Consider the following 20,275-nt stretch of genomic DNA (forward strand, 5'->3'; position numbering starts at 1 on the left):
ATATAATAGAATGATAAATATAATAGATCATATAAATATGATAAATATAATAGACTGTATACAAATGTATTGGAAAACTAGACGCTCAGCTTGTGTAGAATAATTATCTGTATTCTTATATGGAGCTTTACATTGTATTGGTCGTTGTTTATGAGGATGAGTGGGCATGTGCCCTTTATATGGCATGAATTCTGCTCTCTTGGCAGTTCCCCGATGAAAAGCATTCCAAGAGTAACAGAAGTAGTCAGCCTGGTTTCTTGGAGAGTTGTCTTGTGTCTGCTGTTCCTACTCTTCTGCCAGCGGAAGGGCTCCATCCCTCTTCTCCTTCCCAGCCCCTCTATCTGCGGTGCCGGCCCCAGCCCTCTGGTATCAGTTTTCCCCTGTATCTGGTAAAACCATTCCTGATGGCTTTGCATTCATTGGCATCTTTCCTAGTTACCATTTGGTCAAAAAGAAGTGTGGTGCAGTGGCCAGTTGGGTGTTGCTTAGCTTGCCAGGGAGCCAGGCAGAAAGTGAGCACTGGAGCTCAGAGCAGCTGTTCGCTAACAGGGAGTGGGGGCTCTTTGGTGAAACTTACTGGCAAATACTTAGTGCAAGACATCCCCTCTGCTTCAAAACTTGGCTGAAGCTGGTCCATCGGCAGGGTGGCTTTGGAGTAGTGTGGGGAAGGAGCTTGGGGGAGCAGGAAGCTGAGTAGGTATCTGAGCCGAAGCGGGAACTCTGCTTGTGGTGTTATTTTGTTGTCGCTGTGATCACCTGGTGTGGACTAAAGCTTTTGTTCTTGGTTTCAAAGGACTTGGATAGTCTGAGTATTTAAGATTATGAAAAATAACTTCTCTCACATATTTCTTTGGTAACCACAGAAGGAGTTTTCTGTATGCTTTTAGAGTTAGACCAGTGAGCTAAAAACTCAGTTTCATTTTTAATCAGGGGTTTTACATTACTTAATCTCCCTGTTTTCCTACAAGACGCAGTGAATGAAAGGACCAGAATTTCAAGTGTATGTTTTCAGCAGACATTACTTTGACGTCATTGAGCCTCTGCATGCTGAGAACTTCAAGTTCTGCTGTCTGAAATTGAAATAATTAAAACTTTGTTCTCTAGCAGTTCATATTTTTATGAGTTAATGTAGACGTGCTTTCCATAATCAAAGAATTTACTGTGTAACAAATATGAGTTCTTGTATACTTTGCAGCAGGCTAAACATTTGGTTAGCACTGTACCTGCTTTTACTTTTGAAATTTGAGACTGCCTGCGATGGAAAATGGGATTAGGAGAAATCCTAGCTGTCTGTCTAAAATCTTGCCTGTAAATACTGAGAGTTCCCAGTGCTCATTTTCCACCCATATATTACATCACTGTTTTTCCAACTCTTTTTGTTCAAGTTTCCTACAAATGTTAAGAGTTAATGCTGGTTTAGCATGTACTTTCCTTACAAATGTTATAAACCATAGATTCCTGAGCTTCCTCAAACAGCTTCTATGGAGTTTTCAATTCAGTTGTTAACTCCTCCCCACCCGGTTCATATTCTTCCTGTAACAGGACAAGCATATCTGGTTTTTTTGTCTTTGGTGGGTAGAAAATTTAATAGAAATATTTGAAAAGTAACCACAGGCCACTTTTCTGTGTGAGCTGAATCTCCACCAAGGTCAATCTGGTATAAAAGGGTAATGAGACTACAACAAATACATTTGTTCTTTTAGCCACTTCCCCAATACTAACTCCTCCTGCTGTCGCTGAAGTGTTTTCTGTGCGATGTGCAGAACTCCTGCTGTCCTGAGTCAAGAACCAACCCTCCACAACACTTGCCCCTCTCCTGCTCTCCCCTCCCCAGTCCTCAGCAGAGTTCTTCCTACATAACCTTTGCTTGTGCTAAAAATCAAGTTCCTCCTCTGCAGCACTTTAAGCCTCTGATTTTCTTTTTTTCACAAAAGACCGAATGGCTTATCTGTTCATTACTTGTGTTCCAATTTTGACTGTTAAAATTATCTTACAAGCTTGTCGAAGGGGACTGTGCCACAAGAACAGGATGCTTTGCCTTTGCAGTGTCTGCAGCGCTCTCTGTGATGCTATATATGGTGCAGCATTGTCTCAAATGTGAAGCATGGAGCCATTTTAATCATTTACAGAGAGATCGAGTGAGGGCTTTATGCAGTGTTTTTTGTTTGTGGTATTTGTTGCGCATCCTGATGCGTATTTGTCTCCAGAGTGGGGAAATCTTATGCATCTCTTGTGAAGTGCTAAGTAGAGAGATAGCTCTTCTTTTTTCTCACGATTTTGTAGTTGCATGTGGTAATCTTAAAACTTAGCTTAAGCGCCTTGGCTGCTGCCTGTGTGAAGGCAAAGAACTTATTATTATACCATTCTCCTTGGCAATTGCTTTTGAGTTTGTCAAGTATGGTTTAAAAAAGTAGAGAAGTGTATTTCCACACTGCTGGGATCATTGGTACCAGGAGGCCTTCATGTCTATAGGTTTGACGTGCAGATTTACTGGAACGTTGCAAAGGAGCCCAGAAGAGAGCAAAATTTGGTTTCTATTCTGTTTTGCAAAGTCCCATGTAACTAACACGCAGGCCTTCCTTTACAGTATCCGGAAAAGGATGCAAGTTGTGCATGGGATTTTTGTGGGGATATTTTATGTGTGTATATTTTTGTCAGTTTACTGCTCCGTAAGTTTTGTGTTGTTTTTCTTTAATTATATATTTTAAAAAGCTTGAATTCAGCCTAGCGATTGCATGCAGAGATATTACGTGCTATGTTGCAGGGTAGATACTTGCTGAGATAAAGCTAAAGCAGCAACTGGTGCAGGTGATAGGCTTGAGCTTTTTAAATAATTCATAATTTAGACAAAGTGAAGCGTAAAGACAAGCTTAAAAGCCTAAATCTGAACACTAGATTAATTTTCTCTCTTCTTGTGTGTTTCTTTTTCCTATTGATGTTCTTAAACTTGTAAAGATCACGTGTTTCTCCATACTTCCCACAATTGCAGAGCCGCTTGGGAAACCCTATTGCCAAGGAGCCATTAGGAGTGGAAACGGGGATCTCTTCGCGAGCAGAAATGACAGTCGGGGGGATCTGTTAAACGCACACAGGGCACCAAGAGCTATGCTGCCATTCCCCAGCAGCCTGGTTTTATGACAGTGTCCTTTACTACGGAGTGACTGTGATGTCTTCTTGCTGCGTGGTTTCTCTGGAATCTTCAGGCAAGTGGCTGCACAGTTTGTTTCTGTGTAGCTTCTCTGAAGGCAGCGGGTTTAAGGGCCTGGATCACCTCGCACTTAGTTGTAGGTGTTTAAAAATAAACATTTTTCTGATCCAACTTCCCTTAACTAAACGTGGTTTCTGACTTAGGTGTTAAACCAATGGCAATAATTTCTTGTTCTTCACAAACGTTGTTTTCCACCAGTGTGCTGCTCCAGTACTTTGCCTGCAAGTGTAGATATTCTTGCAATTGCGTTACAAAATGTGATGTTCTAGGAAGATAGCAGCAAAAGTTAATTCTCTTAGTAGGTGTCATGCATGCATCAAACTTGACTCATTTCGTGCTAGGCAGTTTGCCAGTCCTGCTGTGTTACATCCCCTGCTTTGCCACGGGGGCCCTAAATGCATCTCTGAGGTGGAGTTGACAGTGCTGTTTCTTCCCTTGGCACACACTGCACTGACATTTGCAGTATTTCATCTGAACTTTAATGGCTATAAACTGAGGATGGGCAGATTTAGACTAGACGTAAGGAGGAATTTCTTAAATGGTGAGGCACTGGAACAGGTTGCCCAGGGAAGCTGTGGCTGCTCCATCCCTGGAGGTGTTCAAGGCCAGGTTGGATGGGGCTTGGGCAGCCTGGTTTGGTGGGAGGTGTCCCTGCCCATGGCAGGGGGATTGGGACTGGATGATATTCAAGGTTCCTTCCAACCTAAACTATTCTATGAACTTTTTAGAATCCCGAGTTAGTGCTTTCCAAGAATATGTGGTGAACTGTCAGCAGGCAGGTTAGCTCAGGGGATTTTATTTATTTATTTACTGGAAGTAACATTTACTGAATGAGAGTTGTATGGAAGATAGGGTATGCTCTTTTGTATGCTTGCCCCTCTGTTTTCTCTGCAGTACTTTTTCAGTTTTAGGTTAGGTCCTCTGGAGTATCCAAAAATCCCTTTGCGTTGGCGGGTGCAGTCTTTGTGCTGCCACTTTTTCATGTTCTTAAGTGGGTCTGGTAGTTAAATGAGACCTGGTGGGGCAGAAACATGTCCTTCTGTTCCTATCCTCCAACCAAAACTTTCTGTCGTATCATCTCTGATGTTTTTTTTCACCCTCTGCAGTGCCTACTTCTTGTGTTGTGTTCCTGGGGAGTTGCTGGTTATTTCTTCTGTTTTGCAAATAAACTAGAGGAAGTTGCTTTAGCTACGGTCAAGTTTTGTCCCAAGGTATTTCAGTCCAAGTAAGGTTTAATGAGTGACATGTTGTTTTGCAAGAAGAACAAGCAGCAAAGCTTCCAGCATCAAATTTGTTATAAATGGCATTTGTTATAAACCAACCTGATGGTCAATTCATGGACAGATTCCCCAAAGCGCCATGAGGAGTCTTTGAATCTTTATTTATTCCATAAATATTTTAATTTTTAAAAAAGTATTAAATATTTAATAATATCTGTTGTATGGTAAAGTCAAGTCTGGATTGCTGAAGACATGAATTCTCACCATTAGACTTTCCCACACAACTAATAGATACGTTTTTAAATGACGTTTTCCAAAACAAAACTTCCATAAAGGGTTCTATTGAAAAGATTGCTGTACTATTATCTTGATGGGAGTCTGTGTAAAGTACATTACTGGCTGCTATGTTGTTAATATGCCTCTGGCAGAAAATTAACTCGTATCATTATAGGTAGTTCCATACTTAATCTCAAGTGCCAAGTGCCAATCAAACCTGGCTAATGCTACAAAATAATTGAACTTAAATGTCATTTGTGGCATCCAATGACCTAATGCATGTGAGGAGGTCAGCTTCCTGGGCAGTTTGATTGCTCTCGTTACCTGATGAACTTGGCAGCAGCAAAATCCTTCTCTCGGAAAACAGAGCGCCTAATACTTCATAATGAGATTTACAAGGAGGTTTTTTACCTACAGAGTTTTGCAAGGGGATTTTGTCATATTTAAAACTTGTTGCAAGCAGGGCCAGTAAGTAGTAAAGAGACAACTGATTTTGGAAGAGTCCGAAGCCAAATGCAAGAAAGGGCACCTGATTAACAAAGTGGATCCCTACCGTCTGCTGACGGCTGTCACCGCTGGGCGATGGTTCATGTCTGCAGGTCACAGCAACTCTGTCTGGAATGTTTGTTCCCCATGACCTGGCACCTCTGCTCCCCTGCTGTCATACCTCACAGCTGTGTGCAATAGCTAAATAAAGACTGTTACTCTATTTTCATCTCCCTGGAGTAAAAGTAAATGGATTTACTAGTCGTGTCCTGAGCTGTAAGACACTCAGATTGAATGACCTTAATATCAAGGCAGGTATTGACTGGCAGTCACAGTCGTGAATTAGTGAAGAGTATTCTTTTTTTAAGAAGAAATGGTAACTCCTTAATTACGTGAAGAATTCTAGTATGAGAGTGAACTGTATGTTGATGGGTTTGGGGTGGGTAGATTTTTTTGTTTGTTTTGGTTTTTTACTTTAAATCTATTGATGGTTTCTAGTATTACCTGCAGGACACCTAATCTTGTGCAGGATGTGTAAGACACCTCCACACAACATATGATACTTGCACTCTGTCAACACCAGCCGATTATCCTGTTTGTCTCTGCTGGCTCTTGCAAGCCTCCTAGTAGTGTCTTAACTACAGAACCACTGCGCTTTCACAGATCCTGATGCTTGGGTGTAGTGTTACCATGAGCTTTATCTGGCCAGCTTGAATGTAAATATCCCTCCTTTAAATGCAAATGTAATTAATTAGTGGGGTAAACAATAAGCTAGCTCCGCTCAGATGTTTCTGAGTTTCCATGCCTTTCTGCCGATTCTGTTTTTTCCTGTTTCCCAATGTGCCAGAGGGAGCACAACTCACTGACTTGTGCAAGTACGAGCTCTCTTTGTCTTTCAAGAAGAAAACAAGCTTTGTTTTGGCTGTGTCTTATAGCTTAAAGGCAGTATCGGAAACAATTTATGTGCAGCGCTTCCAAATGGCTGAGGGATAAAGCTGTTATTGTTAGAATAAAGTAGAATTTTGGGGAAAGAACTGAATGAAGCAAGTTCGATAATTTGAGTAAGCAGCTGAGGAAAGCATGTGGAAGTAATGCTAGGGTGTAAAATCCATCAAAATGCAAATAGAATGAGCAGTGGCAATAGTGATTAAATAGCTGAAGAAAATCAAGTTACGTTAGGTTTCTTTGGGCAATTATGGTAAACTGGAAGCGAATAGTGCTTCTCGGGGAACAAGACTTTTTCAGAGGCAACAGACCTAGTATGTTGTTGCAGCTGAATGCTAACTTCATATCCAGAAAAGGTCTTCAGTTATTTGGTCTGATAAATCTCTCAATACATTATGGGTCTTAGTGCGGACACAGGTGTGGGGCTGTGAAGTTAAGACCTGGCAACGCTTCCTCCTGCATGCTAACCAAGTGTAACTCTTGATTTTGCAATCATTTAAAACATGTAGGCACTCTTGATGAGCAGACCGTTAGGAGACCTATGGTATAACTTTCCAAAATATTTCGTAGAGGCAGAGGTAAGGAGCTGTCTGCAGGATTTTGTGGATTCCAGAAGTCAGCTACCTTTGTAGCTGTGTTTTTGAACTGTGGAAGTGGTAGCACAGAAATTACTGTTCCCAGAATATACAGCAGAAATATTTTCAGTTGTCATAGCTTAATTCATTGCTGAATGTATCTCAGAACCCCAGGAGTATCTTGCATTGATTATGCTGATTTTTGCTGTAGCCCTGTTTGCATTTATGCATGTACTCTCTGCATTGAGGTTGAAAAGACTTCGGTGGAATAAAAAAATCCTTTATTATTGCAAGAAGAGAATGTTTTCTGGGCAGCAAGCTTCTGCCTGCTCTGAATTACTTGTTATAGTGAAAGAATTGTGTTAATATTGTTTTAACCATACAAGAAATCCTAACAGTGGCTGGTAACAAATAACAGAAAGGTCAGCTTAAGCTGCCTTATTTGAAATATTAATTAATCTTACCTGTCCCTGCAATCATGAACATAGAAAATCTGATGGCCATAAACAACAAAGCATCCCCCTTGCAGCGAGGTGTCTTCTCTGGCTGCATTTTCTACATCCTTTCTCCTCCCACCACAGATTTCTGTCACGCACAAACACGCTGCCTGCAGTATCTTTGGAGGCAACATCTTGTGATCTCTTGAAGTCACAAAGCAGCTCACTCAAGTGATGTGGCTGTCTGCACTGTGTGAGAGGAGTTCGGGCTGTAGCTCATGTGTTCATAGAAACAGCTGCACTGCTTTAAGACATTGGTGACCCTGGCAGGGTTTCTCTTGCTTCTCATGACTGTGTGCAACCCAGGACAGCAAGAGGGCATTCACTGCCATTCACCTTCACTGCAATTCTCTGCTGTTTGTTATCACTCAAAGTTTCCTTCATTAGTAGCTCAGATTTGAGCAGAAGCAACAAAGCTGGTGAAGGGGCTGGAGAACAGGCCTTATGAGGAGCGGCTGAGAGAGCTGGGGATGTTTAGCCTGGAGAAGAGGAGGCTAAGGGGAGACCTCATTGCTCTCTACAACTATCTGAAAGGAGGTTGTGGAGAGGAGGGTGCTGGTCTCTTCTCCAGAGTGACAGGGGACAGGACAAGAGGGAATGGCCTCAAGGTTCGCCAGGGGAGGTTTAGGCTGAACATTAGGAAAAAATTTTTCCCAGAAAGGGTCATTGGGCACTGGAACAGGCTGCCCAGGGAGGTGGTTGATTCACCTTCCCTGGAGGTGTTTAAGGGACGGGTGGACGAGGTGCTGAGGGGCATGGTTTAGTGATTGATAGGAATGGTTGGACTTGATGATCCAGTGGGTCTCTTCCAACCTGGTTATTCTATGAGTCTATGAAGTGTCTCAGAACACATGTGCTTGCTTTTGCTGTCTCTCTCTGACATAGGGGAGTGGGTAGGTGGTTGAGAGTAACTACCTCATACACCCCTGTAAGAAGAGTTGTCCACCACAGGTTGTGCTTCTGAGACAAGCATTGTGTTAGACTGAAGTGGTGGTGCATCCATGGACACACAGGACACACAGTGTGTATTTCTTCTTGCTGGCACAGTACGAACACTTGTGGAGCCTCCTCTTCTGCCTCACTCTTCTGTAAAACATGGCTTTCTGAATTACCTTGCAGTGCAGTGGAGAGAAACCTGTATCCTGTTCATCACGATCTGGAGTAAAAGAATACATCAATCTAATATCATATGAAGATAAAACAATTCTGGGTTCGTATGGCTTAAATTTCTGCAGAGGCTGTTCATTCCAGCTGGTGGCAAGTCATGCGTGCAGTTCCTGGACCTTCATAGCCTTTTGGCAGGGAGCTGGCACCATCTTCCTGCATTGGCTTCTGTCTACATGCTGTCAACTTGTTCTTCTTGAGTCATTTGTCTAAAAACAACTCCCTGCTGCTTAAGGAGGAAAGCACCTAGTGGGTGCCTGCGAGTCAGGAAATAAGAAACAGCTCAGTGTGGAAAGGTCACAGAATTGCAGCTTTTGCAGAAGAGTGGAGAGGTGCTAAAGTCTTCATGCTCTGGCAGTGCCCTGTAACAGGAGTCAAATGAGTGTTTGCTTAAGGAAATTCACTTGTCTGTCCTGCTTGTGTCAGTAAGTAGTGTTTCTACCATCTTCTTGTGAGTGATTAAGGTCTGCATTTACAAATGAGAATCATGTTACCATAAATCTAAGTTATGCTTCCAATTAAATGCCATTCTCTGAACAAATGAAAGACTTGGGATAATGTCAGTGGTGCTTGTTTTTGCAGACAGGGTGGTGCCTGTGGGGTGTTTCTGTAGAGTTTCAGCACTGGTAACTTCTGGAAATATGTGTGCCTGCATGCACATATATATGTATTAAGCCTTTTCCTTAAAAGCTGGGAAAAGTTGAGGGTGTACATCTGGTGAAGGGATGCAGTCACACATTTATCACTCTTTCTTCCCACCCATGAGGAATGTCAGCCAAAATGTGAATGTTACACTTGAGATTTGTGGAAATGCTGTAATACCCAAAATATGACTCCTGCGAGGAGCCATCATGAGAGAGGATGGGGGGATATAAACATAGCACATCAGTAAGAACATCGGTCCTGTTTTCTTTTCTTTACTTGTACGTTAGTTGCAGTTGCATTTCTTGCTCTGCAAGGAGTGTATCTGGCTTTCATTGGACTATGCCTCTTAGGGGAGTAGGGAGATGCAGTGTGTGGATTTTCTAGGGTGCTGGGAATTTCTTCTTTGAAGAATGAAGGTGAACTTGTCTTCTTTTAGCATGTCTCTTGCAAGGTCTTGGCAGATCGTCCCACCTCTTTGCCTCAGAATAAAGATGTTTGGACTTTTTCTAACTGTGCAGTGATTTGGAAGGTGCTTGAATACTTCATAGCAATCCTGAAAATAAGCCTGAAACTGAAAACAAACCAGCTCCCTAACCGTACTTGTTCTTCCGAGATGTTCTGGGAGGTTTCCTTGAAGGAGCTTTAAAAATTCTCCGTAGCCTTCTGAAATTTGTACCTCTGTCAGTTCATACTCCAAGAAGAATGTTTCCAACAAGTGACATTTCCCCCCAGCCTCATTTGTTACAGGACTAATGATGTCCCTGTGTCTGTAGGGTTGTTTCCTGTGATAACCTATAAGCTTCTGCCTCTTTCATTCTTGTGACTTAGGTGAGATGAAAGATAACGCACAACAATGTAAGGAAGAGTATCTAGAAGGAGGTGTCATGAATAACTGGGGTCATCAGGAAGAAAGTGTCTTTGCTGCCAGGGGTGATTCTGTGTGTCTAAATCAAAACTAAGACAGCTTTTTCCTCTGGTAAAGTCAAACCTGGAATTTCTGCTTGTCTTCTAAGATGACCAAGTTAAAAAATACGTTTTAATTCAGCCTAAGAAAATACTCTATTATTTAGTTTGGAGCTATTGTTCTCTAGAACATGAAACCATATGGTTAGTTTTGTGTGCTTCATGTTGCAGTGACCCCAGAGCATTGGAAGGTCCAAGGTGTAAGCTGCTCAGTGGTGCAGGACTGCCTAGCAGAGCATATTAGACCTGTATGTCCCTCGACAAGCTGGAACAGCACGAAATTCGGTGTAGGCCAATTTATCTGTCTTTGTAGACTTCTTATCTTAGTCGGGCTGATTTTGGAATCCTTGAGGTAGCCAAGGTAAAGCTCCGCACTGCAGTCAGACAGGACTTGTTCACTTCATTTGGCTGTCTCAGTGCTGTAATGTCGAGTTATTGAATCCTTTGAAATTATGAGGCCATTGTAGAAACTGACTGTGTGCTTGAGCACACAAGTGCCTGCTTCTGAGATGCTTGCAGTGAAGTAAATTGCAGATTTTACCGTCTAGTCATATTTTTTATCCTTTCCTAACAATTTATTGCTAAAACATCATAGATCTTCTCAAGGAGCCAGAAACTTAGTGTTAAGAAGCCAATCCTAAGAATATTTTTGCTCTTATTTTTCCTTCTGTAGCTGAGCAATAGACTGATTGCTGTGTTTTAAAATCCTTAAAAGAGCAGCTGTTTTCCAATGGTTGCATTTCTGGAACATGGGGAGATTTATGTGACAGCAGTGCAGAAGGCACTAACTTGTGCTAATGCATCTAATCTGCTATATAGTGTGAACCTCATGAGGTTCAGCAGGGTCAAGTGCAAGGTCCTACACCTGGGTCAGGACGATCTGCAGTGTCAGTACGGGATGGGGGACGATGTAACTGAGAGCAGCCCTGTGGAGAAGAACTCGGGGGTGCTGGTTGATGAGAAGCTTGACATGAGCTGGCAAGGTGTGCTTGCAGCCCAGAAAGCCAACTGTATCCTGGGCTACCTCAGAAGAAGCGTGGCAGGCAGATGAAGGGATGTGACTTTGCCCCTTTACTCTGCTGTCATGAGGCCCCACCTGGAGTCCTGTGTCCAGTTCTGGAATCTCCAACATAAGAAGGATATGGAACTGTTGGAACAGGTCCAGAGGAAGGCCACAAAGATGATGAGAGGGCTGGAGCACCTCTGCTATGAGCACAGGCTGAGGGAGTTGAGGTTGTTCAGCCTGGAGAGAAGAAGGCTCCGAGGAGACCTTAGAGCAACCTTTGAGTACCCGAAGGGGCTACAGGAGAGCTGGGGAGGCACTTTTTACAAGGGCATGTAGTGACAGGATGAGGGGGATTGACTTTAAATTGGAAGGGGGAAGATTTAGATTGGACGTTAGGAAGAAATTCTTAATGATGAGGATGGTGAGGCACTGGCACAGGTTGCCCAGGAAAGCTGTGGCTGCCGCATCCCTGGAAGAGTTCAAGGCCAGGTTGGATGGGGCCTTGGGCAGCCTGGTCTGGTGGGAGGTGTCCCTGCCCATGGCAGGGGGGTTGGAACTGGATGATCTTCAAGGTCCCTTCCAGCCCAAACTGTTCTGTGACAGTGCTGTTGCATCCTGAGTTTAACATGTAAGTCATACACAGTGCTTATTTTGTTTAAAACTGATCAAGCAAACAGCAGCACTTCTCCCCTATCCCATCCCTCAAACAAGAAACTGTGTTTTAGAAATGTTTAAAGTGAAAATGGTATTTTGCTGACAGCAATATGTAAGTATTTAGAAGCAGCAGAGGAGAAAAGTGATAGAGACCTAAGCTTGTAACGTGAAGTACAGGTCAGGGATGGAGGGACACTGGTAATGTCTTGTTCTGCCTTTGTTTTTTTTTCTTTCTGCATCAGATTTCAAACCTAGAATTTATTTCTTTCAAACCTAGAATTGATGGTATAAAGCTGTTTGTTACATTGCCTGCCTAGCAAATATGTAAAGGTCCATTTTATGTAAAGATTAAATATTAACTTACTTAAAGGCGGGCTTCGTTTTGTAATATAAAGATCTTGTCAAACTGTTTATTTGCCATTTGCTGAGTGAATTTGGATGAGTAGTAATATTGCTGTTCATTTAATCTGTCTGACCATGGGAATAACAGCAGTGAAAGAGATAGAAACAACTTGCACAAACTTCTGAGGCAAAAAGAACTGGCTATCTTTTATTTTTGTTTCATTTAAGGATGATAAGACACGATGAGAATCACAAGTTTTTCAGTGTGGGCTTTTACCTCAAACTGCATGAGTTTGCCGAACTAAAATTATTCTGCAAAGTCTCATGACTGTGTTCTGACCTGAGGGACCAGGCACGAAAGAGAAAATTATCTTCTTGGTGCCATGAAGCTTTAATTAATTTTTATGAAGTTTATTTAGGAATCTTTCTGATGAAGCCTCATAGGTGATACAATCTTAAGCTTCTTTTCTGCATGTGAAGAATGTTCATTATTTTGAGCCTTCAAACATCAAATTCAGTTCACAGGTTTTTTTTTTTAGTTCCAAGAGCAGAAATGAGGCTTCAGATTATGGATTGCTTTAATGAGAATTACTTACAAAAAAATTCTGATAGTTAGAGATTAATTAAGAACTTTTTTATCTTTCTTGTCTCAGGAAATATATGTTTGTCCAGCTGTGTGCAAAGCTGTTTACCCAAGATATATGAGGAGCCAAAGACAAAACTTAAAGTATTTCTAGTATATTTATGTTGTTTAAATTGAGCAAACAACTCTACTCAGCAAGCTTGTTTTAATTTCCACATTTTTAATGATTTCATCTTCTCATACCTTTCAAAAAGTCTTAATCAGAGAAACAGCACATTAGCAAAATTTCAAGCAAAAATACTTGTAGGATTTGCTTTAAAAATAATGTGACTTTTGTAACATGCAGTGGAGTAGCACTGACACTGCCTCATGGCACAGCTGGACCTGTTCTTACATTTACATGCATACTTTACAGGTAATCATGTGCTGCAGGTCTGTTTTTCTATGTGGATTGTGCCTCTGTTTCGGACTGAAACACGGGAGGCGGTTGTGCAAGTGTGCGTGACTAATGCGAAGTTAAGCTGTTCTTTAGGATTGACCTCCTTTGGATTGAAGCCAACCTTGTTCTATTCTAAATAGTAATTTCTTCCTTCTTTAGGTGGAAGGAAATGGAATCTTTTTCCATTAACTTCGTAGAAACTTCCATGGATAGAGATGCCAAGTGGATATTTTAAGTGAGAAAGAGAAAGAGGAGGAGAGGGAGCCATAAAAAGAGAAGGAGAGGGGGAGAGGGAGGAGGGTGGGGGAAGGTGGGGAAGGGGAAGGGAAGAGGGGGGAAGGGGAGGGGGGAGGAAGGGGAGAGAAGGGAGGGGAAAGCGGGGGGGGAGGGGAGAGAAGGAGAAGAAAAAGCCAACAACACCCCCCCCCAACCAGAACCCAAAAACCAAATATCTGGAGCAAAACCAGATATCTGAGCAGAAGTCATCTATGCTTTGAGATATCATCTCATTATGCCTCTTGTTGGCTATAAAAAGAGGTACAATTACATAATGTAGTTGCAGATCCTTTTGCTATAGATACCTCCAGTTAAGACCTGTGCCACCTTTGTGACCAAAGTAACCCTCAGAAGCAAGTATCCAATGTGTACTGAAGCCCTGTAGGTTGAGGACTCTAGTGCACATCAGGAACAAGATCTTTTGAACTGGCACACAGACTGATCACTGTAGAAATGTCAGAGCTGAGAGGGGAGAAACAGGTAGTGAGGTGAACTGCAGTAGGCAGGGTGTGCTCTGTTAACCTTTTGCTCATGCTGATGTCCAGAAGCTCAAATTCGATGTGTAAGAAAGAATAGTCAGGAAAAGATCCTTCCCTTATTGAGTTTCAGGAATTCTGTGTTTAATGAAGAGGTGTAGCAAGGGGAGTGATAGGAACAAAGCAACCCAGTAGGTACAACAGCTCTCTGTTCAGCATCTTGCCTGAACTGATGAACGAAGTGTGAAGGTCTAGGAGAAGCCTGAGGGCAGGAGGATGTACCACTAGTTAGCCAGTGTAAAAGGTGGGTTTGAACAGTAGAATTTGCTGTCTGGATAAAATGGGGTGAGGGTGTAGGAGAGAAGGAAGTGGAGAGGTTTTAACTATGCTGAAGAATTCAGGTCAGGGGAAAAACGTCAAAAATAGTATGTGATGGGAGGAGAGAAGTGGTGGGAGAAAATGAGAGAGGGAAGTGGGTTACATATAACAGTTTCACAGGGTCCTTCTGTAAGAACTTGTTTTATTGCATTTTCTGCTTTCCAGCGGTACTCCTAATAGCCTAGTTGTTGACATGCCTCAGAAAACTTTGCTATGTGCATATCTGAAGAGGAACATGCGTAAATTATGATCCAATTGAAGTCTGTGAAAAGGAGTACGCTGTCTTGCTTAGTGCAGGGAGCTAACTCTCTTCAGGTCTTCCACTGACTCACTAGCCTCAAGGGCTGGCAGGAGGCATACTAACTCCTGTTTTACCTCAGAGGGAGGTAGAGAAGCTCTACAAATACCCAAAATAAATTTTGACTCAACTGTATTCTAGGCTGCATCAAAAAAGCATGGTCAGCAGGTCAGGGGAGGTGATTCTGCCCCCCTACTCTGCTCTCTTGAGACCCCACCTGGGGTCCTGTGTCCAGTTCCGGAATCTTCCACATAAGGATAGGGAAATGTTGGAACAGGTCCAGGGGAGACCACAAAAATGGTCAGAGAACTGGAGCACCTCTGCTATGAGGACAGGCTGACAGCTGGGGTTGTTCAGCCTGAAGAGGAGAAGGCTTCAGGGAGACCTTATAGTGGCCTTCGAGTACCTGAAGGGGCTACAGGAAAGCTGGGGAAGGACTATTTACAAGGGCATGGAGTGAAAGGACGACAGGGAATGACTTTAAATTGGAAGAGGGAAAATTTAGGCTGGACTTTAGGAAGAAATTCTTCACGCTGAGGATGATGAGGTGCTGGCATAGGTTGCCCAGGGAAGTTGTGGCTGCCCCCTCCCTGGAAGTGTTCAAGGCCAGGCTGGATGGGGCCTTGAGCAGCCTGGTCTGCTGGGAGGTGTGTTGGGGTTGGAACTGTTTGATCTTTAATGTCCCTTCCAACGCAAACTCTTCTATGATTCTAATCCAGCTATCAACTATATCTCACTTTTTGCCAAACTTTTGATTCAGTATGGATTTACTTACGTTTTTTTTTTTTCTCTTCCAGTTACTATTTCTTCAACTGCAGAAAAAGGTAATTTTTAAAAATTTTTGAAGGGGTGAATAGTTTTTTTGCGCGTGAGTCTTAAGGGACGTAGAATCTAAATGTACTCCTTTGTGTGTAAACTCTGTGTGGTGAGTAGATTAGTGGCAAGAAACAAAGTAAATATTGTGAGGTTTAGCCTGTTTAGCTTCTACTGCTACAGGCTTGGGATGATGACAAGACCTTTGAGTAATGCAACTATGATTTATGTTTGCAAATATTTTTAAATGGGTATCTTGTATAAACAGAAAAAGGAGAAGAGAGAAGAAACTGCAGCAGGTCCACAAGTCCATTTTCTGTTTATCTTGTATGAACAGAAGATGACGAAGAGAGAAGGAACTGCAGCAAGTCCATAAGTCCATTTACTGTTCATTCCTGAACACACCCAGTAACCTGAAAGATTTCTGGAAGAGGAAGAATAGTTGTTCTACTGCTTGTTCTTTTCCAAACAGCTTACCAAATTCCTCAGATTTCCATTCTTTAGGATGGGTTAGAACTGTGCAAGACATAACTATTTCAAAGGCAACTGCACATTATAATTTTAAATTCCAGGTCAAGCAGTTAAAGCCTTGTTTTGACAAAATTTACTGAAGTTTTCATGTTACAAACTGACCAAAAAGATTCCAGCATTCCTGCTTTGCACCTTTGTTTAATTGTGAACAAAAGTCTTCTAAAGTACGATTTGATTCGATTCCTGTTCAAAATACAGCTTATGGGGTAGATTCAGATTATGAGTGGTAGATTAAGCATAGATTTGCATTTTGACAGTCAACAGAGGGCTGTCTTCAGAGTGTGAGACCACTGGTAAGAGGCTCTCATCTCTTAATTGTTTTTGGAAAGGAGCATGAAATTTGGAACTAGTCTAGCAGTTTTCCTGGTGGGGAGCATCCCAGAGAACACTGTGAAAGGAAGGAACCTTGATGGAATCTGTCCTCTTTCATCTTCTAATGAAGAGGTGAAGGAGTGGGAAAACTCCATAATAAACTGTGAGCCCATTCAAGATGGGAGCTGTGTCTTACCCTGGATTTTTATATCACATTGCACAGCTGGGCTTCACATAGACTTCACAAAATTCTGCTGATTGCTGCTGTGCTTTTCTGTTGACTTGTATAGGAATAAGTATTAGTTTCTAGTTTCTTCCAGAAAGGCCAGATCCATGTCTCAGTTAAGGAAGCCTGACAGAGCAGTGATATCAGTGTTGCACAGTTAGATCTCTGGCTTTAATACAAACGCAGTGCCTGTCTGGCTGAAGCAGGTGCTCTCAAATCTGCCAGAGAAGAAAAGTGCTTGATTAATTAATGAGACCGACAGTATCATTGGAACCTGACTGTTAGTCTTTTAGTAACTGTCACCTGCATGCTTTTTGTGCCCTCAGTTCTAGAGCATGCCTCAGCATCCTGCTTGCATTCATTTCTTTAAAATTAGAGGTGAAGTCTGTTTTCATTTGAACTTAAAGCTAACATTAACTTTATGCAGTTCTTATAAGCTTGCAATAGCCAAGAAATAAGATCAGAAGAGTAAAATGACCGAAGTACCAGTGATGTTGGTGTGTAAATCGATAACATGCATCTTAGCAAATATATTTTGCCGCATATTTCAGTGTACTGTGTTCAAATCCTTTTACTCCAGTACTTAATTATGACTTTTGATTAAATTAATGGTGATTTCTTCACCCCATTAAGGCTAATTGTTTCTTTGTAATTTCATATTCCTGTCTACATTTATATCCATTAAGATGGGAAGAAAGTCAACTCTGAATCTCTTTTAACAATATAATATACTTCTGTTATTTATTATTACCTTGCTGTAATCTGACTCTGTCTTGAAATTAGTGTTGAGAATGATTCAGAAACGGATGTTAAGGGCAAATCTCAGGAGAATTTAGCATATTTTAGGAAGATACTCAGAGCATTTCTTAAGACATTGTCCTCACAAGGGCATAAATTATGGTCTAATACGCATCAGTGCCTTTAAAGAGAAGTGACTTCACTTGGTCACAGCATGGCACCGAGAATCCTGGACTCCCTTTGCTTAGCTAGGGCTTCCTCATGGCTTTGAGTCTGGCTAAACTGGTAGATGTTGGGGTTTGAGGTTTTTGACGTGTTTTCCATCTACCTTGTAATTACAAATAAATGAGCTGAATAGGGATGAATCTGGTTTGTCTTTGTACTGGAAATTAATGCAAGATGATTCAGGGAGTCATCTGCAAAGAAGCTACTGCTATCCAAAATGATGGGTGGTAGATGGACTACCAAAGTAAAGCTGTCAAAAATGGTGTCTTCCCTCCCTCTCATTTCTTGGGGAGCACTGACAAGACAGATACCTGTAGTCACAGTAGGAATGGCAGCACAGAAGCAAGAATTTATTCAGCGTGGAGCTGGTATGTAGTGCTAATTGCAGGCTCTTTCTCCTCTAGACTGGCTGATGCCCATCACTGGAACACCCATGAAAGCTTTGCTCTCCCTTGAGTTGCCCCAGTTTGGCTGCTGAGGACATGCCCTTGGCTTTTACCTATGGTGACACATTGCAAGATTATTGCAAGAGTGCAAAACAACTGTAACAGCTGCCTCTTTCCAGTAAATACTGGTAGCACTGGCACAGACCTGTACCCTTGCTGCAGTTGGCCTTGGTGCCTCTTGTTCTGTGTGTGGTTGGGGCATTTACAGCCTGTGACAAGACTTTGAGATTCTGCTGTCTGAGTTATTGTGGGTGCACTAAAAATAGTCCTTCAGAAGAATTTGAATTTTGGGGGTTATTTTTATGGACAGAATGGAACGCTACTTTCTAAGCTAGCGTTGATACACCCCGCCTTCCCTTGTATCTCATTTCCTTTTTCCTTCTATTCAACTCCTCTCACACTCTTTTCCCCTAAAGCTCTGATCTGTGCAGCTGATTCCGCTCCAGTTTTGTGTCCATTTCTCCTCTCTTCCAAACCATTCTATTATGCTTTAATTGCTTAACTGCATTATGTTTGAATGTGTATAGTATGATTTTAATAAAAGACAATTTCTAATTATGTAGTGCATAGTACAGTGATACACAAATTCTTCCCTGTCAGGATGACAGTTGTAGGATGGCTTTAGAAAAAAAAGTGTTTTCAGTCGGCTCCACAGTTGAAAATTTGCCAAATCTGTCTGTAAGGTTGCAGAATTCAGAGGCCAAAGAAAAAGCATAATTCTCTTAAAAAGAACGCACAAATACAGTTTGTTTTTTTTACTGCAGCAAACAATGAAGATCCTGAAAGATAATAAATTAAGACCACATCTTCTGTGACTGTGCACAGGCATTTTCTGAGCTGTTGGAACTTCCCAAAGTTTCAAGCCTCTTCTGCTATCCATGAATTATGTCATAGAGTTTAAGGGACTGTCTTTGTATGCACAGGAAAGTAGGTCAAGTTTCCTTCTTCCTGCAACTCAAGATAATATAAGTGAAGATAATGTAAATATTTAGTGTGACTTCCTTTCTAAGGTTTGCTCTTCTGGCACAACTGATCTGTTCCCTCTTGACAAGTGATAAAAGAAGCGATTAGAGGAAATAAGATTGAAAGAAGCGCCCTGGGTCATGAGGTCTGGGTCTCTGGCCTTTAAGGCAACCCTATCACACAGACTCATTCATAAATTGGTTGAGCTCCCTACTAAAGCCACCTATGTCTTGTTGCCACTGTGACCATAGTAGCAAGATTCTTCCAGATTATATTCCTGTGATGATTTGAAAGAAGATACTTGGACAATTCTTGACTCACAGCTACCTCTCATCTCAGAGTGCAGTCTTCGCCAGACCTCTGGTTTGAAGGTTTTGCTATCACTGATGACCAGTGCCTTCTACAATGGCACAATACTGTGCTCTTTCTATTAGAAGTAGAAATTAAAATGAATTCTGTATGTCAGTTGTCCAATACTTTACTATAATCTGCAGTAGAATTGTAGCATCTTCTTTATCCTAAAAGGTTAGTCACTTACATGCCACAAGTGAAGCTGTGTTCGGTTCTGTGCGTTTTTTGTTTGGTTGTTTGGTTTGGTTTTGCCCTTCAAAGTCTGTTTTGAAATTGTACAAAACCTATGTAATTTCCTTGAGGAACAGGAACCACCACATTCAGTAATTTTTTTTTTTAAATGACTACTCTTAGAGTGCCAAATCTACCCAGGGAAGAGGTTTTAATATAACTTGATAAAATTAAGTGACTCATAGTGTCGTAGTTTAGCTCTCATCAAAGATCAGGGATTTTATTTCTTGTTATTTTCTGCTATATTCACCAAACTCTTATTTGTATTTTATTGCAGTTGTCTACCTTGTGGTTTTTCATCTGTCATTTTTCATGTTTGTATGGTCCTATTGGAAGACAATTTTCACAGCTCCGGCATCTCCCTCTAAGGAGGTAAATATAACATTAGACAAATGTCAGTGCCTTTTTTTATAAATAGCTGAACTGTTTCCAGTGATGAAACTCATTTGCAGTACTGCATGATTCACCTTTCCCTTCTCATGGTCTAAGATAGAAGAGCATGACAGTGTATCATGGATAAATATTATCAAATCACTCTTAAAATACTCTGTACTTTGTGTAATGACATTTTCTTATACAAAATGTGCGTTTAATTCATCACAAGTTTGACAGTCACATACAGTGCTTTACCATGAATTAGCTTGCTTGGAACCTGGGATCTTGAAAACCAGTAAATAAAATACAATGACAACATTTTTATATTTTCATTTCAGGCAGTTTTGACCTTTGTTTGGGTAAGAAAAAGTAATAATGCAACGAATACTCATAACCTGGAGGATTGAACCACTTAGTAGTGAGTCAAGAGTTAAGGTTTAATGATGGTTTAGAAGTTATACGTAAAGGAGCTTTACATAATGGCAATAGAAAGCATGATGACTGTGAGTTTTGTTTTGAAAAAGAACAGTATTGATTATAATAAGCCTGAGATGGATTACCTTGCTTTCCCTTTTCTCTAAGGTGTGTGTATGTAAGGATTAAATACTGGCATCAGATTTAAAATACTTCCCT

General features: G+C 41.5%; 1 protein-coding gene across 6 annotated transcripts in view; it reads left to right on the plus strand.

The window, feature by feature from the left end:
* Positions 1-20,275, plus strand: part of ZDHHC20 (zinc finger DHHC-type palmitoyltransferase 20) — a 48,008-nt gene that overhangs the window by 5,427 nt on the left and 22,306 nt on the right. For all 6 annotated transcript variants that reach the window (XM_069883534.1, XM_069883538.1, XM_069883540.1 and 3 more), the window contains exons 2-3: positions 15,229-15,255; positions 19,545-19,639. In XM_069883534.1, the coding sequence (XP_069739635.1) occupies positions 15,229-15,255; positions 19,545-19,639 (122 nt within the window). The remainder of the gene's footprint in view (positions 1-15,228; positions 15,256-19,544; positions 19,640-20,275) is intronic.

This window comes from Phaenicophaeus curvirostris, chromosome 1 (genome assembly GCF_032191515.1).
Source record: "Phaenicophaeus curvirostris isolate KB17595 chromosome 1, BPBGC_Pcur_1.0, whole genome shotgun sequence".
NCBI classification, from domain to species: Eukaryota; Metazoa; Chordata; class Aves; order Cuculiformes; family Cuculidae; genus Phaenicophaeus; species Phaenicophaeus curvirostris.